This window comes from Taudactylus pleione, unplaced genomic scaffold, assembly GCF_031769625.1.
Source record: "Taudactylus pleione unplaced genomic scaffold, aTauple2 ptg000347l, whole genome shotgun sequence".
Taxonomy (NCBI): Eukaryota; Metazoa; Chordata; class Amphibia; order Anura; family Myobatrachidae; genus Taudactylus; species Taudactylus pleione.
The window spans coordinates 1,287,406-1,314,098 of NW_028284748.1; the positions used below are offsets into that span (position 1 = coordinate 1,287,406).

Consider the following 26,693-nt stretch of genomic DNA (forward strand, 5'->3'; position numbering starts at 1 on the left):
TTATCTCAGGACCTGCATAGCTGATAGAATGGATACCCTTCGCTTGCGTAGCAGTTTGCATACTCACAATGATAGAGCCGCAATCTTGTCCTCTGGTACAAACACCCATTGTACCTGAGAATCCAGAAGTGCTCCCAGATGTACCATCTGCTGTGTTGAAGAAAGAGAGGATTTCTTCCAATTGATGATCCAGCTATGCTTCTGTTGGCAGGCTATGGTCAGTTGAAGATGGTATTGTAAAACAACTGGAGTTTGTGCCAATATCAGAAGATCGTCCAGATATGGTAGTATTCTAATTCCCTGATGCCTGTGATAGGCCATCATGACTGCCATTATCTTGGTAAATACCAGGGGAAGGGGCGTTGATAGGCCAAAGGGCAGTGCCTGAAGCTAGTAATGTTGTTGTAGGACAGCAAACCATAGAAATTGGTGATGGGATAGGAACATGCAGATACGCATCCTGAATGTCCAGGGAAACCATAAAATCCCCAGGCTCCATTCCAAAAATAACTGACCAGATGGTTTCCATACGAAACTTAGGTACATGGATAAACCTGTTGAGGGTTTTTAGGCTTAGAATAGGGTGATAAGACCCATTTGGTTTCTCAAAAAAAAATAGATTGGAATAATAACCCCATCCTTGTTGCAACACAGGAGCCGGGATTATTACCCCTGCCTACAACAGGGAGTGAATGGCCTTCTGAAGGGCCAAGGCCTTGACCGCACCTGCTGGAGGATCTGTGCAAAAAAACTTTTGGGGAGGATGCCTCCGGAAAGTGAGGGCATACCCCTGAGACACCACTTCTCGGACCCAGGCATCTGTTGCTGTTTGATGCTAGTTAGCCACAAACTGAAGAAGTCGGCCTCCTACCCTGGGATCCCCCAGTAGGTGCCCTGCCCCATCAAGCTAAAGGGTTTGTCGTCCGGTTTAGAAGCTGGACGTCTGGTCTGCCCAGACCTCTTAGTTTGTCGCCTGGATGTCCTGCAAAAACTAGATGGCTTGGAGGAAGATTGTTCCGTTGCTCATCCCTGAGGACTGAAAAGAAAACGGCCTAGAATTTATTGTACCCTTAGATGGCAGACCTGCAGACTTTGAAGCCACCAGAGTAGCTATTATCTTATCTAACTCTGCTCCAAAAAGTATATTTCCATAGAGGTTTCCAGAGCCGCCATTGATCCGGTATCAGCTTTCCAAGATCTTAACCAAAACACCCTGCGCACCACTACTGAAGCTGCTAAAGCTTTAGAATCTAAAATTGCAGCATCTACTGCAGCTCCTCCCAAATAGTAGGCCACTTCCCTGTTCTCTGGTAGCATCTGATAGAGTGTCTTCCAATGCCCCCATCCATTCTTCTTTGGCTACCCAGGATCAAGCCATAGCTGGACGAGTAACAGCCTTAAGACATGTTTCAATTTTCTTATCTGTAGAATCCTTAAGAGAAGATGCTGATGGAATAGGCAATGTAGCATTTCTGACTAAGTGTGTCACGTGAGCATCCACAGTAGGAGGTACCTCCCACTTAGTACATTCAGAAGCTGGGAAAGGATACAACAATATTAATCTTTTATGCACATAAAACCTTTTATCTGGATTACCCCATGCCTCTTCCATATGCTCAGTGAACTGCTCAGATTTAGGAAACTCTGTTTTAGCCACCTTCTGGTGTTTAAACACTGAAGCCTTCTTACTAGGGGCTGGTTCATCATCCTGAATATCTAGGATTGATTTAACCGCCGTCACCAAAGAAGGAACATCCACTATGGACGGATGGTCCTACTCTCCCGAGCTAGACCCTGGAGAAGAACCCTGCGCATCATCTAATTCCTCTGATGATGTGCCTGAATCCATATGCTGAACAGACCGATAAAAAGATAATTTTCGCTTAGGTGCCTTAGTAACTACCGGTCTGCTTACAACAGCTGACTGAGCCATACTCTGACTTGAGTGGGCAAAAGCATCCATCCAGGAAGAATGTATAGGAGGTGCAATCATAGCATGCTGTGGGTACCCCATACAAGGAGGCAGTATGAAAGTAGCCATATAATTCACAAACTGCTTCATAACCTGAGACAAACAGGACACCCAAGATGGCCCTTATACAGGGACTGCTATACTGGACTGGTGAGGTGGCTCTTTATAACAGACAGCACACAAACCATCCTTTATAAAATCCTGAGAGAACAAGCCCACCAAACAGGCTTTACATGAAACCAGCACAGGGGCCTCCCCCTCTTGATTCCCTTTACTTTTGACATATCAAATATAAAAGGTAACAATGCAATGCAATGTAATGTAATGTGACAACCTTCACAAATAACAAATAAATGTGAAGTATAAAGAAAAACCCCACACACCTGCAACAGAGGGATGAGGAGAAAAACAGTGATCGTTATAACAGATAGTCAGAAATAAAAGGCAGTATTAACACAGCAGCTAGCAAACAGTCACATATAATGCATATGCAAATTTAGTTGCACTGGGCTCTGAATCAAATACTCAAAACACGATGCTTGGTAGGATATAGAGCACTATATACCTGGCCCATGGGAGAGGTATTCAGGAAGAAGACTGACCCAAAACCTCCTGAGACCAACAGCTACAGCAGCGCACCAACAATGGACTGTGAGCATCTCATATACACGAGGCGGGTAGGAGGAGTGACCCAGACACGCGAAAACCTTTGAAGGGACTGCGTCTGGGTCAGGGGAGGAGCTGCTGGGGGAGAGTCTACCTCCCTTAAGCTGCATCAACCGGCCAGGTATGCTGGCCTTTGGCAGCAGAAGCATTTGCTGCTGATCCCCGGCGTCAGACGATAAGGCCACCCCCGGTGGTCTAGGGAAGATGCAGACGCTCCGGGCCCTTATTGCAGCGGCTTCCAGTGCGTCTCCTGCGCCGGAAACAAGGACTGCCACGCGCGATTCCCCATAAGCGAGGACTCTCCTTACCTGACATCTCCGTGCGTCTGGTTGCAGTCCGGGTCCCAGCATCGCTGCTAGTAAGCTCAGCCGAGACACGCCAAAATCACCAGCCATGTTACTGATGTTGCGACCCGGCGGAGTTAAACATGCGCCTTAATTCAGACGTTCAGTACTGCCAAACTAAAAACATAAAATAAAAGCTTAGGACTGCCTAAGCAGTCTCCTGTTACAAAGGTGCGACTGAATCCTGCAGCACCAAACAAACTAAGGCCTGTGGCTGGGCGGGGTACATATGGAGGAAGACCCGAGGCATCCTGGGAGCTGAAAGCTTTAACTGTTTGGTGCCTGGATCTCTCCAACCACATTACCTCATGGTATCCCTGTGAATCTCTATGGACCCTGAAGAAGAAAATGATGTGGTAGTTCTCGATTGACATTGACATCATTGTTCAGTAGAATATCTTTTAGGTTGTGTCCTCTACTATAGAAGGGTAGTAATTGTTTATCTTTGAAATTCGTCAAGTCTATATCCAACCTAACAAACGGTCAGAGATTTCTTGCTGTTTAGATCATTTTAGAGCTAGCAGTTGTAAAATTTGTTGACTCAAATGATTTTATCCACAGTCGTTGTGTTCTTTGAGGTATTAGAAGAATTAGTTTTTGGTAAGGCTAGTACTTTTTCTTTAGCCTGCCTTAACATTTGGCGATTTCCCCTTGTAATAAATTAAGTGGTCATCAAATTTATTAATCGCAATGGTGCGATCACAGTATATTCTGTAGCAGTGGCGTAACTATGGGGGTTGAGCGGGGCATGTTCCCTGGGCGCCGTGGCATGCCCAGCAGAGGGGCGCCGCCGGCCAGGGCATCGTACCCGCACCGGCCGACCCCCCCGCCACCATTCCGCCCGGACACACTAATGCAATGATCAGGCCACTGTGCCTGCTGGTACTGACTGTAGGGGAAGCTGCAGCAGAAGCGTGCAGCCCTTCCCAGGCAGTCATTCCTATCCTGAGAGCTGCCGGGTGACAGTGACTCTTCCTTCCCCGGCACTTTCTCTGTGGTCTCTGCTCTGCAGCCAGGTATGTACTAGATTTTTTGCCAACGGGGAGGGGGAACTTTAAAAACAATACATGCCAGTTATGTATGTATTTGGCTGGCTGCATTTGTGTGTCTCAGTATCAGTGTGTGTGTGTGTATCTGTGATGGTGTGGTGAGAGAAGATACAGGGGGAGGCGATGGTGTGGCTAAGAGATGCCGCAGGGGGAGGGGATAGTGTGGCTGAGAGAAGACATGGGGGGAAGCGATGGTGTGGCTGAGAGACAACGCAGGGGGGAGGAGATGGTGTGGCTGAGGTACGACAGGGGTGGAGAGATGACGCAGGGAGAGGCGATGGTGTGGTTGAGAGACGACAGGGGTGGAGGCGATGGTGTGGCAGGAGGCGATGGTGTGGCTAAGAGATGACACAGGGGTGTAGGTGATGTTATGGCTAAGAGACGAAGCAGGGGGGAGGCGATGGTGTGGCTGAGAGACGACGCAGGGGGAGGCGATGTGTGGCTGAGAGACGCAGGAGAAAGGAAGTTACACAGGGGGAACGAGTCTGGTTGAACTGCTGTTGTATGATAATGACCTTCTTAATGTTCCTACACAAACAGGCTTCTTCCGGACCATGTGACCTACATGAATAGTATATACCGACTGCAGACACCGTCTGCCAAGGAAGAATACATTTCTTCAGAGGTTCCACATTGTGAGAAACTACCGTATAGGTAAGGTGCATATGGAATGGAAAGGAATGTTGCCAGAGTGACGTGAAATGGGTGGAGTGACATGTTGGCACGCCTTATTTTCAGTGGCCACGCCTCTTCGGTATGTTACCAGGCCCATTTTGTTTGCTGCGCTGCTCAGGCGCACAAATATATTTTAATGTAAGTTAGTGTGTGTGGGTAGGGGGGGGGTTTTCGGGCGCCGTTCTGCAACTTGCCCTGGGCTCCAAACACACTAGTTACGCCACTGTTCTGTAGATTCTCAGAGGAAGGTCTAAAGAAAAAGTACTAGACGTACCAAAGACTAATTCTCCTAATGCCTCAAAGAACAAAACGAATGAGGATAAAATCACTTGGATCAAGCTCTAAAGGTGGGTGGTACACAGCTAGCAGATATATCTGCAGATCGAGTGATCTGCGGGTATATCTGTAGAGGATGTTAGTTACACTGAACGACCATCATCTTCCAGTCAGCCGCGGGTCCCGTTGGTCGTCGGTACACACTTGCCAATGGACAGATATGTCTGCAGATATATCGGTCCATTGGCTGTGCAGCACAGCCAATGCGATATGTCTGTGAACAACGTCGTTCGCTTGTACACACTGGCCAATATATCTGTTAAAATTATCCAAACAGCAAGACATCTCTGGCTGCTTGGTAGTTTGGATCAAGACTTTCCGACTTTGCTTCTCTTTTAATTACTACCCAGCTGTAGGAGAGGACACAATCTAAAAGATTTTCTAGAGAACAATGATGCTGTCAATATGAATCAAGAACCACCAAAACATTTTCTAACAAGGAGACCAAGAGATTTTAAATGTATTGGTTGTGTAACATGTTGGTACCTGGATACAGGAGTTACGTTCACCCACCCCTGATCGGGTGAAAAATATCTTATACGGTTCCCTCTGACCTGTACATCCAAATTTGTGGTATATTATGTTAAATGCCCCTGTGGCCTACTTTATGTAGGCAAAACAACTAGGCTGTTCAGACAGGATGGCCATGCATATGTCATTAACCCAACAAGCACTGGAAAGCAAACCTTGTAATCAACCACTTGCCAGACATTTTAGGGACTGTAGGCACGATTCCACCCAACCCAAGAGGAGGAGATAGAGCTAAGACCCTGCTTAGGAGAGAAACATTTTGGATACATCAATTACAAACTGTGTCGCCTTTTGGTTTAAATGAGTACTTGTCTATTTTTTAATTATTTGCAATGCTCTATAGACCTTGATATATTGTAGTGTAATCATAGCTTTTTTCCTTTGATAACTTATGTGAGACATGTATATGTGCTTGTACCGATGGCTTATCTCTGTTTAATCATCTGCTTAAAACTGAATCCAAAGAGGTTGTATTACTTAAACTCAGCGTGTTTTGCAGACCCTTCTGGCTTTTTATTAACTGATAAAAAAATGCTACTTATTCCTAGATCGTCTTCATTACATAGTTTCCACAGATGACATTGTTTTCCATGGTGAAGGGCATGTAACCAAACCATGCCTAGTGGAGGCTGGTCAGGACGCCAGCTCTTCATGTTGACATCCCTGTGCCTCTGGAACTTGTAAAATTAAAAAAAATTAAAATAAATTAAAAACCCAGCACCAAGAGAATTTAGAAATCTCAAGGAACCACACAACAAACCAAGCAAACAAATTACAATACAACTGCATAGGTACACTTCAGTTGGGATAGTGCATTACATGATTAGTTTTTCATATATTTATTAGGAATTCAAATAACAAATAAAAGCAATGCACACACAATAGGAAAAATAAATAAAAATACAGTACAAGTAAATTGACACATTATCTCAGCAGGAGATAAGCATATAAGTCTCAGATGTCTAGATGTTATTAGATGTTGTTGTTAGTAAAATCAACATGATCACAGTTGTCTTATATATCCAAGTTACAATATACCGTAACCGGAGCCGGTTGGCATTCTCTCTATCAGCTTCATGAGGTAGTCTCCTGGAATGGTTTTGAATTAACAGGTGTGCCTTGTCAAGAGTCAATCTGTGGAATTACTTGCCTTCTTAATGTGTTTGAGACTGCGGGATCTTAATCACAAAAGTAGTTTAAAGTCAACGTTTCAGAAATCAAAAGTCTCCTTGTTGTCTACCTGTGGTAAACTCAGTTGTTTGGACATGATTTTGAAAGGCACACACTTCTATATAAAGGTCCCACATTTGACAGTGCATGTTAGAGCACAAACCAAGCATGAAGTCCAAGGAATTGTCTGTAGACCTCCGAGACAGGATTGTTTCGAGGCACAAATCTGGGGAAGGGTACAGAAAAATATCTGCAGCTTTGAAGGTCCCAATGAGCACAGTGTCCTCCATCATCCATAAATGGAAGAAGTTTGGAACCAACGGGACTCTTCCTAGAGTTGGCCGGCCGTCTAAACTGAGGGATCATGGAAGAAGGGCCCTAGTCAGGGAGCCCTGAAAGAGAACATGATGGTCACTCTGTCAGAGCTACACCATTCCTCTGTGGAGAGAGGAGAACCTTCCAGAAGGACAACCATATCTGCAGCAATCCACCAATCAGGCCTGTATGGCAGAATGGCCAGATGGAAGCCACTCCTTAGTAAAAAGCACATGGCAGCCCACCTGGAGTTTGCCAAAATTCACCTGAAGAACTCTCAGACCAGGAGAAACAAAATTCTCTGGTCTGATGAGACAAAGATTGTACTCTTTGGCATGAATGCCAGGCGTTATGTTTGGAGGAAACGTGGCATCACCAGGCCAATACCATCCCCACAGTGAAGCATGGTGGTGGCAGCATCATGCTGAGGGGATGTTTTTCAGCGGCAGGAAGTGGGAGACTAGTCAGGATAGAGGGAAAGATGAATGCAGCAATGTACTGAGACAGCCTGAATGAAAACCTGCTCCAGAGCACTCTTCACCCCAGACTGGGGGGACGGTTCATCTTTCAGCAGGACAACGACCCTAAGCACACAGCTAAGATATCAAAGGAGTGGCTACAGGACAACTCTGTGAATGCCCTTGAGTGGCCCAACCAGAGCCCAGACTTGAATCCGAATGAACATCTCTGGAGAGATCTGAAAATGGCTGTGCACCGACGCTTCCCATCCAACCTGATGGAGCTTGAGAGGTGCTGCAAAAAGGAATGGGTGAAACTGGCCAAAGATAGGTGTGCCAAGCTTGTGGTATCATATTCAAAAATACTTTAGGCTGTAATTGCTGCCAAGGTGCATCAACAAAGTATCGAGCAAAGGCTGTGAATACTTATGTACATTTGATTTCTTAGTTTTTTTTTTTTTAAATGAAATGTGCAAAAATCTCAAAAAAACTTTTTACACGTTGTCATTATTGGGTACTGTGTGTAGAATTTTGAGGACAAAAATGAATTTATTCCATTTTGGAATAAGGCTGTAACATAACAATGTGGAAAAAGTGAAGCGCTGTGAATACTTTCCGGATGATATATATATATAAAACAACAACAAAGAGGCGTCACTCCAAGACTTGCAAAAAAAGGTATAAACCCGTGTCTTTAATAACAACGTTTCGGGGACTGCTACCCCGTCATCAGGACAGACATCAGTTCCGGAGCCCCGACGAGCTGGTGGTCTGCCGGCAGACTGCCGGTCCCGTCCGCGTGTAGCGCTGGTGGCCGTTTCAGGATCACTGTGCGATCTATGCGTTTCGCCTGTCAAGGCTTCCTCAGGATTGCAGAAACTGATCTCTACAACGGAGTCTTATTGGGGAATTACCCCACATCCGGAAAAAACTACTATAGAACTTTTTACCCTTTCTTAACCAGTGTTTAATCCTAATTAGGATCAGCAATTACACATACACAGTCTTGTATATGTCCTTGTTATATGTTTTATAATGTCTAGATACCGGTACCACATCCCTATTAATTTTATATATTTATTGCACACTAAAATAATTTATTTTTAGTAACCACGCCACTGTGCTTATTTATTTACCTTGACTTATATATGTGACTGCATTAATCCTACTAAAAACACTGTATAATTACCCATTAATGAGCCAGAGAGCCGACCCAGCTGTGATACCTATTAATGTATAACGCTGCTACATACCTTTTAACTCTATATATTTAGTGACCAGGCTGCTATATTTATTTATTGATTCATCAATTTATTGATATCGAATTGTACAAACCATATAAAATTGTTTAGGCATAAGAGTACACCGTTATTTAAGAACAGCCTGACCAACTTTGTTCCTACATTTTACTATGCTGTTATATACATTGTTTATTGTATTGTATATATTTACAGAGACCACGCTGCTATATATATTTAATATTATACAAATTCAATCAATTGTCTATACTACATATAAGATCATTGGACCTGTACACTCCATCTGTGGGTAGACAGCAACCAAATCATATAATTGATGCATATTCTTGCACACGTTTACTTTTAAGAAAGAAATTACTATTTATTTTTTTCTCCTGGTTATTGGATGTGCTTAAACGTCCCCCTTTTTTCTATCAATGAAACTTGAAGTTAGGTAGTAAACCCCACTCACATTTTTAAGCAGCAACAAATGTAGCCTGATGCATAGGGTCGAGCGCAGTCACAATTCTATTATTGTAAATATTTATATATATATATTTATATATATATATATATATATATATATATACATACACATATACACACACATATATACATACACACACACACACACACACACAGTCAGGTGCATAAATATTGGTACATTCACTATTTTGGCCTCTATTCACCACCACAATGGCTTTGAAATGAAACAAACAAGATGTGCTTTAACTGCAGACTTTCAGATTTAATTTGAGAGTAATTACATCCAAATCAGGTGAACAGTGTAGGAATTACAACGGTGGACCGCGCATGCGCGGGTAAACATAAGAGGGCGCCGCGACTCGCATATGGAGTCCCACACCTTCTGGAGACTCGCGAGTTTTGATTCAATCCTGCGCATGCGCAATACTGAACAAAATGGCGGCAATCACCGGAAAACACCTGTTTTGCAAACTAGCAATTATGTTTACAGCTATATAAGATAGTGCTTGAGGCTACTATGTGAATCCTCCTGAAGAAGTCCAGCTGAATTTGCACTAAGGACGAAACGCGTTGAGGATTGTGGGTGTATTCCCAAACTCTGAGACCAGCTACTATCAGATAAGCTTGCTTGAAATTTTATTAATGTAATTCTCCATTTTAATGTGTATTTTGGATTAAAACCTTTTTTAAATGTACTACACTACGAGAAGTGTTTTCTCTCTCATTAAATCCCATATTTGGAGTGTATAATCGGCTACCATTTGGGTGTATAAGAGGAATAACGTGGTGAAACCTGAAAAAAAGACTCATATACAAATACCTGTTGTTCTGGGTCATTACGGTACGCATGCCATTTTTCTAATTAGAGTGTGCTGCATACTTCACATAATACTACACTATATAGGCGCTCGTTCTCACCTTTTTGTTTTCCATAATCGTCTGGGATCATACAACAACTGATTCTCCTGGAGAGCATACAGCTGCCACCACAAAAACGGAAATATAGTGGATAATAAATATTGATGTAAAATAACTGCATTTATACAGAGATATATATAGGATTGAGCGCTGTTTCAGTACCTCGCTGTATTAATATATATATATATATATATATATATATACACATACATATATATACACATATATATATATATATATATATATATATAGGATGCAGTCAGTAAGGGAGCCCGACATACCGGACGAAGGTAAGCCAGGCGCTGGGCACGGACAGCCGCGTGGGGGGGGAGGGTTAGGTTTTAGGGCTCCCGGGGAGACTTGGGAGTTAGGCACCCCCTGGGAGACTTAGGGTTAGGCTAGGGGAAGGGAGGGTTAGGGTTAGGCACCCCCCCCGGGAGAATTAGGGTTAGGCTGCGGGGAAGGGGGGGTTGGTTTAGGTACTTAGAGGGGGGTAAGGTTAGCGATACTTACCTTAATTAACGATCGGGATCTTCACCCCTGCCGGAATTAGAACGGTGGTATTACATACTGAATGAATATATATATATATATATATATATATATATATATGTGGAAAAGTAGAAAAAAAAGAGCCAACACATCCATTTTAAATGCAAAAAAAGTATATTGATAAACCCAGCAGTAGCAATGTAGATGCTTATGTTCACCACAAGACAAACAATGTAAATAACGGTCAGGTACCATACTAAAAATAGCCAGGGTGGTCAGATACACTTGTCAAAACAGACTTGATGCATGGGAACATGTGGTCAGTTGGCCGTCCGACAGCTGTTTCGGCGCAGCACAAGCGTCTTCATCAAGGACACCCTAACTGACATAATATGGCAACATATATTCCCAAACGTATGATAGGCAACCTCACTCACCTGTGTGGTGGCGCGCACCAACAGGCATCTGCATGTAACCCGGAAGTGTAGCTCAATACACACAACACGTGCAGGCAGCCGCATGTCAACAACAGGAACAACAGACGTCATAACCGGAAGTGACATCGCGAGTCTCGTAGCAACACAATCACTACACCATATACGACCATAGTTGCTAAGCAACCGGTCTGTCACTTAGTGATACCGCGATATAGGTGAATATGAGCAAAAATAGCAGCTGCATTAACAAACATGGCTGCAAGCAAAGCAACAAATATAGTTAACATCACCTAATGAGTTGCCAATAGGTGGATATACATGATGCCATCATGTAAACACTATACTACAATATACAGACAACATGGAACATGGATTCAGCAATACAAGTAGTTTTAGACAATAAATACCAACATACTGTATATGACAGTAATAATCAATAGAAATAAAAAAAATGGTAATCATAGAAAAAGTCCAGAATCAATCTAGAGAATATCTACACCAAAGATCCGCATAAGCCATATCAGAGAAAACAACTTAGATATTGTCCCTTATTAAGCCCGTTGGGTACAACAGTGTTTAAGCAGTCAATCCAGTGGCATTCCTTCTGAAATAGTATCCTATTCCTATCGCCCCCATGTCTTAGAGGGGGGATGTAATAAATCAGCATGCATTTAAAGTCCCTCAGTGAATGAATGAGTGTGGCAAAGTGTCTCGTCACCGGTGGTGTGTTGACATCCACTGTAGTAAGGGCTTTATTAATTGAGGACCGATGTAGAGCGATCCTCTCTTTAAGTGCGCAAATAGTGTTCCCCACGTAGAATAAATTGCAGGGACACTTGATCAGATATACAACAGAGCGACTGTTGCAGTCAAGATGGTGTCGGATTACATGTTTGGTACCATTCTTGGGGTCAAAAAAGTGATCACCCTGAATTAAAAATTGTCAGTTGACACACCATTGGCATTTAAAGGCTCTGTTTTTAGAAGGTAGACAATTTTTACTCCTGATGGGGCCTATATCCGACTTGGCAAGCACGTCTTTGAAGTTATCAATCCTTTTATAACAGAAGAGTGGTCTTTCTATACACATTTTACCAATGGCTTGATCAGACTGCAATATGTGCCAGTGACGTAGTATGGTATCTCGAATGTGTTTGGAGGCAATTGAATATGTAGAGGAAAAAATCATCCTATTAATTTCTGATTTAGGTTGTTAAATGGCCAGAGTGTCCTCACGATTAATATTCAGACATCTGGAAATGGCCTCATCAATTTCCACACTCGAGTAGCCCCTATTAATAAATCTCTGTCCCATCTCCTGCAATGCTGAAGGTAGATCATCGGTCACATAGGTTATGCGCACTACTCGCAACAACTGCGAGAATGGAAGCACTTTCTTCAGTGGTGCCGGATGGAAACGGTCATCTATAAGTAGGGTGTTTTTATCGGTTTCTTACCGATAAATCTTAGTAAACAATACACCATCACAATTAAATACACAGATAACAAGATAATTAATAGTAATACTACTAAATGGGAATGTGAATCTGAGCTTGGTGTCCAAACAGTTAAGAGCATCTATGAACTGGGTCAGGAGTTGAACTCCTCCAGTCCACACTACAAAAAGGTCATCTATGTATCGTACATAAAAGAAAATTTCTTAAAGAATGGGATGCGACATATGTTGGTTTTCATACATATGCATATATAAATTGGCATACGATGGGGCCATATTAGACCCCATCGTAGTCCCTCTGATTTGTAAGTTAAAAATAATTTTCAAACAAAAAATAATTTTTACACAAAACTATATCTATTAGCAATAACAAAAACTCAATGCAAAAACCCTTGTAGTGTGGACTGTCGGAGATCAAACTCCTGACGGATTTAACACCATCCACATGGCCAATATTGGTGTAGAGACTTGTTATATCAAGGGTAACCAACAGGCTACCCTTGGGTATAAGACCTAATTTGTCAATATACTTGGAAAGAAGTTGGCACAATGAACCACAGGATGAGATGATGGGTTTACCGGGCGGCCTCACCAATGTCTTATGCACCTTAGGCAAGACGTATATGAGTGGTATTCTTGGGTGAGTCTGTGCGAGAAAACGCCTGGTAGACTCATCAATCCAACTGTTCATAAGGCCAAGATTAATAACGCCATCAATCTCCTTTTTATATACATAGGTGGGACCATAGCTAAGTGTCTTGTAGCATAAAGCATCTGATAACTGTATTTTAATCTCTCGTATATAATCTAACCTATTCCAGACCACTATCGATCCACCTTTATCAGAAGAACGAATAATTATTTCAGAATTATTCTTCAGGCAACCAGTGCCTGATTCTCTTTTCTCGTCAAATTCGTGCAAGACACTATTTGTTTATTCATAAACAGTAGTGTATCCCGTTTGACCAGATTAATGAAGGTCTCAATGGAAGCATTGGTACCAGGTGGATCAAATGTACTTTTAGGTTTAAAACCCTTTTTATCAACAGGTATACTCAAATGCCTATTGAAATAGTCTTAGATTTTGAGGGAGCGGTGAAAATGATAAAGCTCAACCTCGAACTCAAAGACCGATTGTTTATAGGTCTTAAACGAAAGACCCTTCGAAAAAACGTCCGTCTCAGAAGTGGATAATGGATATGAAGACAAATTAAATATCACTGTTCTGCTCCACTGATGAAAACTACAGTACTGAATACAATACTGTAGCCGTGGATAGAGATCAGTGACAGACGGGCCAAATCACATCTGTACACTGCTACTGTACTATAGTGCAAACATTCGCAACACTATTATTTTGCGTGTAGGCACAACCAATCATTTTAATATTGCACACGAGGTGTTTCCGTATACTGTAGAGAGATGGCTTTGCCGCTAACCACTACAGACATTGTCGCTAGCAGCTTGCCCAATATAACACTAATCGGTTCACATACTGTATAACACAGAACAGGCGGTAGTGTAAAGACGCACTTTAAGCTTTCAAAAAAAGGGGATTCTGCCAGTTGTAGTGTTGTGTATTCCTGACAGGTAAACTGCAAATACAGACACTGAAGAGCAAGCCATAGACAACAGGTGTGAATCAACTTGTCAGTAGCCTCCTTGGGTTAGTTGTAAATGTAAATGCTTAGCACAGTTGTCAACCCAGGGTTCAATTCCCATTAAGGCCAAGGGCATTGAGCAATGCGATTTTGTAATCAATATTATTTTATCTACAGTATATATACATTTATGTCTGCTACCATACTGTTTTTTGGCCAAGACAGCCGTACACAAGCCGCAAACACACAGCACAAGTTGCAATGCACCTCGACAACAAAGACGCACTTTCAGTTTTCGATAAAAGGAGAAGAATTCATGATGACCATTGGTAGAATATTCCGCCCACCCTTCATTTCTATGCAATGCCACAAAGATGGATTTGCCGCTAACCACTATATAGACATTGCCGCTGACAGATTGCACGTTGTCACTAGCAGCTTGCTCAATATGACGCAAATCTGTACACATACTGTATAACTTCGAACTGTCAATGCCTTAAAGACGCACTTGAAACTCTCAATGAAAGGAGATACAGTGTAGTGCCTGATAAACTGCTACTAGAGCAAACTCATTTCTCTTTTGTAGAATGTGTAACAGGTTGCCCGCCCCTCTGCCTATGTGAACTGACTTTAATGTCCTGGGGGATGACCTGAATGAAAACACACAGTAGAAAACCCTCTACTTCGTAAAAATAATAAAAAAAAAAAAAAAAACTTTGATTATAGTACACAGCTGCAGTTGCAAGAGACTAACTGTACAATAATTTCTATCTATCTGTGTTATACTTTAGAAGAGTCAAATCAATTACTGTTGCTCAAATAAGTCATATTATCCATTCAGAATATGACTTGGACGTTATTACAGGAGCATATAGTTCATAGCTGTATGCTCCAGTAATGAATAGCACTCTGTACAATGGCGGTGAGGATTCATAATAGAATTGCTGCTGCCTTAACCATGTGAATATTATGCTGCTATGTGTTTGCTTATGCTGCTGTTGGAGCTTGATGAGTACATATGCTGCTGTTTTTGCACTATGCACTTTTGACATGTAACAGTCATCATGCTGTTCAATGATTTAATACACTTTTCTACAATAAAGTTGGTGTGCTGGTTTATTTCTGTTTTTACAGAGATTAATATACATGATTTTTTTTTTAACCGAGCAACCAGATTTTTTTCAATTGACGAGAGTGCACACTTGCTTTCTATAGACTATCTGTATACACTATATGGACAAAAGTACTTTGCAACACCTGTTAATTATTGAATTGAGGTGTTTCAATCAGACCCGTTGCCACAGGTGTATAAAATCAAGCACCTAGAAATGCAGTCTCCATTTGCAAACATTTGTGATACAAAATGGGTCATTGATAGCGTTGTACTGTGATAGGATGCCACCTTTGCAATAAGACTGTTCGGGAAATTTCATCCTTGCTGGATGGTCAACTGTAGGTGATATTAGAAAGTGGAATCGTTTAGGAACAACAGCAACTCAGCCACGAAACGGAAGACCACGTAAAATCACAGAGCGGGGTCAACGACTGCTAAGGCGCATGGTGCGTAAAAGCCCTCTATGGTCTGCTGATTCCATAGCTGAAGAGTTCCAAACTCCCACTGTTATTAATGTAAGCACAAAAACTGTGCGGCGGAAGCTTAATGGAATGGATTTCCATGGCCTAGCAGCTGCATGCAAGCCTCAAATCACCAAGTCCAATACCAAGCGTTGGATAGAGTGGTGTAAAGTACACATCGACACTGGACTGTGGAGCAGTGGAAACGTGTTCTGTGGAGTGACGAATCAAGCTTCTCTGTTTGGCAGTCAGATGGGCGAGTCTGGGTTTGGCGGATGCCTGGAGAACGTTACCTGTCTGCATTGTGCCAACTGTGCAATTTGGTGGCGGAGGGATAATGGTATGGGGCTGTTTTTCAGGGTTTGGGCTAGGTCCCTTATCTCCAGTGAAGGGCAATCTTAATGCTTCAGCATACAAAGACATTTTGGACAATGCTATACTTCCAACTTTGTGGCAACAGTTTGGGGATGGCCCTTTTCTATTCCAACATGACTGTGCCCCAGTGCACAAAGCAAGGACTATAAAAATGGTTTGAGGAGTTCAGTGTTGAAAAACTTGACTGGCCCGCACAGAGCCCTTACCTCAACCCCATCGAGCACCTTTGGATTGAAGTGGAACGGAGATTGCGAGCTAGGCCTTCTCGTCCAACATCAGTGCCTGACCTCATAAATGCTCTACAGCATGAATGGGCCCAAATTACCACAGAAACACTCCAAAATCTTGCAGAAAGCCTTCCAAGAAGAGCGGAAGCTGTTATAGCTACAAAAGGGGGACCAACTCCATATTAGAGTATATGTATTTGAATACAATGTCTATACAGTCACTGTTGGTGTAATGGTCAGGTGTCCAAATACTTTTGTCCCTGTAAAGTGTGTGTATATATATATATATATATATATATATATATATATATATATATATATATATATATGGGCACAGTAGTGCATATATATAATTTTTTTTACACATATACACAAGTATGTCTTTATTAAACATGAATCCATTGCTTGAGAGAAGATTATTAGCTTGCAATATGCATATCTCCCGACATAAGTGTAATCCAGTTATAGAGGACATAATATAAGGCTAGGCGTGGCTGCGTCATTTTTTTTGAATGGCTGTGCTACAATCTGTCCTGTTGCTCCTAAAGGCACAGTGAACGCTCATGTGGCACCCAATCACTGCAGTGAATAGGACATATCTCCAACTCAGTCAAGAAACAGGTATGCCTAAACTAGGACAGTTAAGTGGTATGAATATTTTGTAATATTGTAAAATTATATGTACAGCTGACCATCAAAATATCTTTTTTTGGGATAAAACTATAAACTTTATCAGTAATATTAGAAAAATAACAAATGAACATTGATACATGGAAAATAAATAGCACCCGCCAAAAACAATTGTTAACAGAAGAAGTCATTATTATGAAATCACTCACCAAGCGGCATTTAACTCTTTTAGGCAGTGTCTCTTCCAACGTAAAGATCTCGCTGCGCTTTACCATGAGTTGAGAAGCATCTTCAAACTCCACCTAAATAAAATATATTGTTAATACAAAGTTCATTTAGTAGATATGCATAAATACATTTTAGGCTTTAAGAATAGTAATATACATTTTCTTACTTGTTTAAAGTTTATATACCACCAGTAGGTTAAAATCTTTACCCTTTCTTGTATGAATGAAGTCTTGTTTTAAAATAATATCTAAACCAAATATTTTTGTTGACTGAAAACCAGGGCAAGACATGACCATGGCAGATCTACTTTCTAGCAAAAACAAAAGAATAGTGTAGCGCCGTGTGGAATTCAATATAAAAAGATTTATTTCACAATAGATCATACAAAAGCCATGTATAGATAAAAATACTTCTCAACAAGGAATAAATAATAAAAATAGAAGTAGACAAGTGTGGATCACTTGTCTGCTGCTTTATAAGATTGCATTACGGGACTTACGCTGGTTGCAGACACCAGCCTATCTGGATACTTGTCCCGCTCTCACGGCACTGCACCTCACCTGAAACCCAGGGGGACAGTCAGTGTACACGCTCAGTGGAGCGTCTACCAGACCAGAGGTAACTAGCCTTCATACGGACCCTCCCCCGTTGTGGAGAGATTTCCACGCATCCGAGCGCTGGCCGTCCACCGCCCGCTGGCTCTCACATACAGCGTCCTGGAAAGGCATTTACATTTGGACCTCTTACCGGCTTTCATCTACCTTCCACCCCACTGGGTCTGCAAGTATATCAGCTGATTATCCAGCAACTGTCCTTTATGTTACAAGTACACTTGTGCTACCTGTTTATACTACCAGACATTTGTTTCTCTGAAATTGGATACAAACTATACGCTCACAGCTTCTGCTTCAATTGTATCACCACATGAAACTACGGACTGTCACGTAATTAGTGTGGCGCAGTTACCATCTTTAAATATATCCATTGTGTTGCTATTATTATTCATTTATATGTTGACTATATTGCTGCTATATTCGGATCATTACACTTGGGAATATATACTTCTATTTTTATTATTTATTCCTTGTTGAGAAGTATTTTTATCTATACATAGCTTTTGTATGATCTATTGTGATAAAGCCGGAATATGTGGCCGTACATATTCCTTCAGCAATTCACGAATATATGCATGCTTATGTCTTTCAGTACTTTCATTGCAATTAAGAGTACATAGAAATGATTCAGAATATATATTAGTTGTAAGTTGCGGAGGACCGTCACGTGTCGAATGGCCTCAGGCCTAGAGATGAGGTTTACCCTTTCTCTAAAGTAGGCAGGTGTTTGTCTGAAGCAACAGTTATTGGTTAATATTGTATAATCTAAAAGGTATAAGTGTTATTACAGGAATAGGTATAAATCAGAACTGTGGAAAACTATTTCTTCTCTAGCAAGACAGCATAATGGGTTAGTTGAGTATGAACAGACTAGGAGACAGTAGGTCTCAGATCCGTATAAACAAGGAAGGATTTAATCGGGATAGCCTTGGCCTATAAGAAAAAAAAAAAGTTATAGTTCACTCACACAAGTTGCATACACTGCTGTCTACTTTTTTATTTTTTTTTTGCGCAAACCAGTTTTTTGTTTTTTTTCCTTCTTCATTTTTCTTCCTTCCCTGCTCTGTATGAAAGAGTGACGTATGATTGGATAATTGGCTGACCTTCACGGAAGAGGTTCTGGCAAGAAGACCACCCAAGTATCGCTTACGGCTTCTGCTTGGGGTTGGGGTTAGATTAGGGTCTTGTGACTATAAAAAAATAAATAAATAAATTTAAAAAAAAAAACCGTAGACAGCAGTGTATGCAACTTGTGTGAGTGAACTATAACTTTTTTTTTCCTCTTAAAAAAAAAAAAAAAGGTTGTGCATACTGTCTTTTACCTTTCCTCATTCTTCTGTCTTTCTCTTTCTCTTTCATTGACAGCCCCATTGACAGGGACCCCTGATGTGTCTTATTTGTGCATATGTTGCTGTGTTAGAGTTAGTTAGGGATTTGATTACCATAGATGTTTTTCCTAATATTTTATGACATATGCAATGTTTTTTTTTTTTTGTGGAAATTGAGGAATGGAGGTTTGAGGATTTCGATCCAATAGTGTTGTTAGAGAGTGATTTGTCATTTGATTCGGTTTTTGGACTTGGGTTCCGACGGAAGCAGTTCATTAGAATTGTTGTTTGATTTCTGGTTTCCAGAAATATTAATTTGTATTTGAGTAATTATTCCCAGAAATTAGGGGAAGTATTGTTGAGTTTTTTTGGTAGTTGGTTTTGTGGTTATAAAGAAGAATTTTTTTGTGTGACAAGAGGCATTTGGTGACCTAGCGTTTCCCATTTTCTCCTGTAGTATCCTTGTATGAGAAGTGGAGTAGAGAGGCATGAATCTGGTAATGTGAATTGCGGGGTAATATTATAAACAAAGAAGAGAAATCCACGTGGTTAGATATAAATTTACAGATACCTGATAACGAAGACAGGTATATAAATAGACTTGTGTAGTTAAAAGTGATGCAAAAGGTGTCCTGAACCATAATAAAGGGGGGCACAAGGTAATTGAAGTACTGAATCTGTTAACGAGGTCAGATCGTACCTGAGATGTGTTTGGCCTGATAACGAAGGACAGGAAACACGATCAGGGTAGTTTTTTGAGTTTTCATTTTGACAGACGTGTCACAATTTTAAAGTGAAAGAAACAGTTAATCTCATTTGATTTTTAAAAGGCAACATTGTCTAGTACGTGTATGGGATTGAAGGTGGTTCTTGTAAGTGATATATAGAGGGTAAGAGCAAGTGATTTGAGGGTGAAGAGGTTGATTGTAGCTTGATAAGCTGCAGAGTATGGGGAGAATGGTGTGTGACGCACCTGGATGGTAATGGTTGTTTGAATGAAGGTGAGAAGGAATTGGTTTAGTGAAACGGAAATCTGAAACCAGGGTAGTTTACCATGAAATTGCATAACTATCCCACTAACAAAACTTGTACTTAAGAAAGAATTAAGTTTCTAATTGCAAGTGTAAAAGCTTATTTGAGGAGCTGGAAGAGTGTTCCCGTTTCAAGGTCATAGAGATTAGCTATTTGAGAAAAAAAAAATGCTTTTTTATTTTTGCAGCAGAGCCAGAGAAAGACATTTTTTTAATATGGCATTGTGAGTTGCCAGAGAGTTACGAGGGTAGTTATTTCAAAAAAATATATGTTTGAAGAAATGCAACAGAGGATGGGGAAAGAGGGTAGCGTAATGCGGGATCTAGGAATAATAATAAAACAAAAGCATATGACAAGTATGTATGCAGTTATGAAAGACAGGTACGGAGATGAGTGTGTGAGGTTTGTTGCAGGGTGGAGTGAGATGACCGGATGGATCTCTGGTCATTTCCCCATGGCTGGCACATTTAACCAATCTATTTTGGAGACTTTGAAAGCAACAATTATTTTGTCTAAGTTGTTAAAGAATAGGGTTAAGCATTTGCAATGTCTGGCAATATGGCAGCAGGAGGCTAAGAGGTGGAACAAGGTGGCAGTCAGCCAACAGCACTGGCAGTGCCCCCGGCTCTCACAGCTGACCCGTCTGACCCCCCTTTTGTTTTTTTTCAAGATTTGAACCCCAGAGACTCCTGTCTCTGGTGATGACAATGTTGATGTAACGCTTAAGCTCATTGCTTTCTCTATGCTTGCTTATTTTAATCAATAATACCAAGATTTGTATCTCATAGACTATTGTCTCTGAAGCTAACTTAAATGTCTAAGCTTACTGCTATATTTATGCCTGTTTATTCTAATCAACAATTTGTTTATGACTATTCCCCAGAAGTGAACTGTTAGATCTGATTCAGTTGATTCAATTGATGATTATTACTGATGTCCGTGTCCTTCCTGCAACTAATCTCACTATCATTAGCAGGTTCAATGTGTCCTGGATACCTTGTGTTTATGTGACCATTTATTGTTTGTGAGGACTTCACAGTTTCTGGATGTTGTCACAGAAATCTGTCATATTGTGCAGCATCATTCACAGCTAAGAAATTGTGCAGTTATTTATGTTTCCAGATATAATATCATATCTTATGTGTTGTTCAAGTACAGAGGTACACATTTTACAGGGAAGGTATTACAAGCAATATGTCAATATATGGGTTTATGAAAAAAAGCAAAATTGAATGTGTAAACACTAACATTGAGTACAAGTTAGATAAGGTGGATATGGAGACTGCCATGAGTTGACTGGGGGCTTTTACCTCTGGTTTAGTATAGCATCCACACCACGCCAAAGCGATCACTTAACCTGTGCCTTATGAGCTATTTTTTTTTTTTTTGGAAAACTGCCTATCCTTATTGTAAGTCCAGCAACAGACTTGTCACTGTTATATGATTTAACTACGAACTATGTTATACAATTCTCACAGCATCTGAAGAAAAGCAAGGAAAGCTTATGAAGACACTCCCAGAAGAACCTTGTCATGGAGTCCAGTCTGGAGACTATGTAATGGTGAGAAATTTCTTATGTTCTGGTTGTCTCATAGATCGATAGCAGAACATGGAACGGGCCTTGCCAACAACCTTGATGTGGCTGAAAAGGACAATCGGATTCACGAAATCTCACTGCAAGAAGGTTGCCGACCCGGCGGTGAGGTCAGTTAAAGCCAAAGAAGATGCAGATAAAGACACTGACTGTGATTTAAATCTAATAAACTTATTTGATGATGGGCCTGATCAGAGCCACAGCTCAGACCAAGATAAGGTTCACAGAATCGGGGACATTATTAGTAGTGTTCTGCGGGTTGTGAACAAACAAAAGGAAAGATGGCTATTGGTGATCAAGTCTCTGTGTATCCATTGATTGGGAAAGTTATTTTTTTCCATTTTTAAATTTTTTATAGTGAATAGGAGCTGACTAGGACTGGTGACTGATGAAGACGGTGTGGAGAGTTATCCTATGGGTACTGCCGGGGTCATATTGGTAGACTCCACTCCTATTTTAAAACTCATGATCATAAGGGATATGGTTTTAATCACATTAAGAGTCATAAAAGACACACACACTCATTTTACTACTGATACTCCCAGGTATAGGTACGGATCAGTGGATGGTCAAAAGACAAAAGGGAAAAAAATTATTAAAATGTTTGAAAAAGAAATACATTATAGGTAAATAAGGTCTCACACTGGTACTAGGTGCATCGGAAAAAAAGAGCCATTACTGTAAGGCAAAGGTGTGAAGGTTTGTCTTACAATTCCAAGGTATATATGTACTGTAAATACTGTGGTTTAAATTCAGAAAAGGTGTACACAATGGTGCATAGACAGCATCTCTATACAAACTGACACTTCTTCCCTGGACACTTATCATGAGCTTATAGAAAGAACAATAAAGTTGATTGTTGGGTATGTAGTCACCATGTCATTCAGGGAATGTTGTGCTAATGTTTATCTCATTGCACTCAAATCAAACAACACTTCACTCGCTATGTGGAACTCACACACTTGAACCTTATAATGTCACAGGTTCCCATGTTTAAAATTAACAAGGTATCCAAGGTATGATCATGACAATATCATGTCTATTAACAAAATGGTACAGGAGCTGAAGGTATTTATTTGGGAACCAGTGTTTGTAACACAATCTTACAAGGAGGATCTTACTGAATTAAACTTGTTTGGGGATCTTTTAGAAATTATTAAATACACAAAATCTAATAAAAAATTATATGTGAGTGCATTAATAAACTGAGTAATAACAGAAGGAATGTTGGGGTACAATAAAACATACAGTCATCATATCGCAGAATGGAACAAGCAAGAAGAAAGCGTGGATGAAAAGGGTGCCCGCTGTAATGTTCCTTATGCTTTTTCTAACACATTGTCTAATAAACCATGACACTATCACAGCAGTTAAATTATATGCGTGGGCAGAAGGCTTATTGATGGTTACCAGTGAATTGTTTTGAAAAGGGTCTTATAAGAACATTGATTCTTGATGAAAAGGTAATACAACAGAAAAATCTAAAAGAAACATGAAATAATTACTGTGTGAGAACGGTAAATAGAAATACAAATGGTATATGGAAAAGTACAAGCACCTCTTTACACTGTCCCAAAGTTAAAAGGTTGGTTTAGGATTGGTAACATAACATTTGATACATAGGGAATTAATAAACAATATCGCAGACATTGTGGTAAGAGAGTTTCAAGCAATAAAACGCTGAATTAAAATGTAGCACACACTACCTTACAGCTGCAACTTTGGATATTGTGTCACATTACAAACAGTATATGAGTTAAAGTGTCATACATACATCACAAATTCTTATGAAGAAATAAAAGTTAAATGAAATTACTCAGGTTAAAAATGAATTTGCTGAACAAAAACATGATGGTACGATTCCCGACAGTTGATTCACCCGGTCGAACCCCAGTACCTAGTTCGCATGGGTTGAAAATTGGTTTGGCGGCATTATGCACGCAATGGGAAGAGTAATATTTTTTTGTCATGATAATGTTGTTGATTTTCTATATATTAGTGAAATGCTTCAAGAAGATGTTCCAATGCATTAAGAAGAAATCAGATGATGCAATCTATGAGAGATATGAACTTTTTTCGGAGTTATGACCCCTCAAATTTCATGAGGATGGAACTAATAAATATGTGGCCGTACATATTCCTTCAGCAATTCACGAATATATGCATGCTTATGTCTTTCATTATTTTCATTGTAATTAAGAGTATATAGAAATGATTCAGAATATATATTAGTTGTAAGTTGCGGAGGACCGTCACGTGTCGAATGGCCTCAGGCCTAGAGATGAGGTCTACCCTTTCTCTAAAGTAGGCAGGTGTTTGTCTGAAGCAACAATTATTGGTTAATATTGTATAATCTAAAAGGTATAAATGTTATTACAGGAATAGGTATAAATCAGAACTGTGGAAAACTATTTCTTCTCTAGCAAGACAGCATAATGGGTTAGTTGAGCATGAACAGACTAGGAGACAGTAGGTCTCAGATCCGTATAAACAAGGAAGGAGTTAATCGGGATAGCCTTGGCCTATAAGCGGTCACCAGTATTTTGAGAACATAGAAAGGAGATTATAGGTTTTGTTATTATTAAAATATATAATTAGTGAAATGTTTAGTGCGCATGAGTATTGAATTAATTAATATTCGCCATTTTATAATATGTTAGTAGCAGAGAGGAAAAAAGTATAAAAGATTGATCAAAAAGGGGAGGGGTCGGTCAGTCGGGCTGAGCAGGAGAGATCGTAGGTCGAGAGAGTCGCGGGGCGCTGGGCTGTAAGTATAAACAGGGCTGGCTGTCACCTTGGGAGTCTATGCTAGGCATTGCAAATAATCATTTTGTTACTGTTGCTGAATTAATGTTTTTTAGGTTGTAAGTCTGCTTTGACAATAATACCATAATACATGTATAATTGATTTGCTTTTTAAGTAAAACATTGGTCATTTATTTTAAAGTTGGTATTGGTGTGAATTATTCCATTTCTTCTTATAATAAGTAAGGTTTAAAAATAATATCCAAAACACCTCGCGATATCAATTGTGAAATAAATCTTTTTATATTGAATTCCACACGGCGCTACACTATTCTTTTGTTTTTGCCTTGTGATTTTGTGGGAAGCAGAGTCCACTGTGAGAGCTGCCGCACCGAATTCAAGATAATATTGTGTGAAAACCAGCGCACCTTCTTTCTATTTCGTGTTCTTGTCTACTTTCTAGCACTTTACAACCACCCTGCTAAGCTATAGAAACCAGTCAGTCAATCAGACCAGACTTTTGTTTTTAATAATTAAACAACACTACAGACAAAATGTAGTCTTTTATGTTAGAAATAACTCTCATTGTGTGCTATTCTGACTCTGAACAGGCCAGTCCATGGCGTAACATACGTTAGACGAATTATGGGCCCCTGTAGTGCGAATGGTTGAGAGCATTTCCATGCGGACACTGCAGTGTTCGTAACCAAAAGTAGAAGCACACTGTGCTTTGGGACATATGCTGTTCACTGTCAGTGGCCATCCATTGTCCCAGTGACAAACAGTTAAAAGCAGATGTCTAGCCATCCCATTATTTATACATAAAGAGCAGAATTCAATTGTTTTAGCACACCCGATCTCCAGTCTAAAGTGACGGGAGATCATGGGGCGGTATTCAATTGATGTCATTTATCGCGCTGATCTCGCCCATAGAGGTAGGGTTTAACCGCGTAAAACAGCAACATCCGACCAAAGTGCCGGGCGCGATTGCAAAAAGTGCAGCGCACCACCTGGTTCGGTGTCAAGCTGAAATGCCGGCACCAGCAGTTAACCGCACACGACAGGAGCAACAAATGAATAGCTCCGTCTGGTGCAAACAATTGAATTGTGAAAATAAAATTTTAAAATTATTATTATTGTGCTTTTGTTATACTACTATCATTTCCTTGTCATGTATGAAAAAAATTGTGATATCTGTAGTATGTATCTTCTCATTTTTCCTGATTGTAATAAAGATTCTGGTACAGATGGTAGGCACCATTTCTAACTCCCTTTCCACATTGTATTATGCGTATTGCATTTTTGTTACTGCAAGTGGTGTACTTTGAATTACCATTATTTTTGTATTTACACATTAAAAAATTTAGACCAATACGCATTGTAGATTGGAGTATTTATAATCAGCATTCTTGTTCATTATTTTGCCTTATATCTATTTAAGGTTTTTTATTTTGCTAGTACTGTATATCCACTACATTGATAAATAGGCCCCTATGGGTGCGGCTCTGCTCAAATGTAACTTTGTAACAATTTTTTTTTTTTTTTTTCATAAAATGATGTAGAAACTGCAGTTTCTGAATAATTTTATGGTTTGTTGGATGTACTAATAGCACAATGCAGGAGAATTCACAGAACTCTCCAGCAGAGTGCTAATTAGCACAACAGATCGCAGTGCCCATTATTATCAATGGGGACTATGATCTGACCCCTGTTGTGTGAAACATCTTCTACAGTCACCTTTGGAGACTTCCAATCTCTCTCCTGCTACCTCAGGGACAGCTTCGCCATAGTATCAGCTTCCCCGAAGAAGTCTTTCACGAATGTGAAAGAATTCTACAAAATGCAGAGGATGTAACTCGCAACTGCTGTCCCTGTGAGTTTCCCTTAGTACATAGCGGGTATATTTCAATAATTAATAAAAATATTCGCCGTGAAACGCAATTCTGCGATTATTAATACATAGGCCTTATAGTATTGTATCCATTACATTATTATAAAGCAACATTGTAGCAGACCCACACAATCTTCAACCACATAATTTAATCTGTACTCTAATTAACGATTGGTGTTCTCCTCCCTTAAGATACACCAGAGTTAACAGCAGAAGCAGAGCTAATTGTTATATACTTCTGTGAGCTATCAGGTGCTCTCATTATCCCATCTCAGACAGGCGTTTAATAGCAGAAACCTGGCACACACGA

The 26,693-nt window shown here is 40.4% G+C and overlaps 1 protein-coding gene across 1 annotated transcript in view; it reads right to left on the reverse strand.

Moving 5' to 3' along the window:
- The window catches only part of LOC148508745 (lysine-specific demethylase 4B-like), a 187,639-nt gene that overhangs the window by 20,661 nt on the left and 140,285 nt on the right, over positions 1-26,693 (reverse strand). Inside the window, exon 22 of the mRNA XM_088444080.1 lies at positions 17,161-17,253. Within this exon, the coding sequence (XP_088300206.1) occupies positions 17,161-17,253 (93 nt within the window). The remainder of the gene's footprint in view (positions 1-17,160; positions 17,254-26,693) is intronic.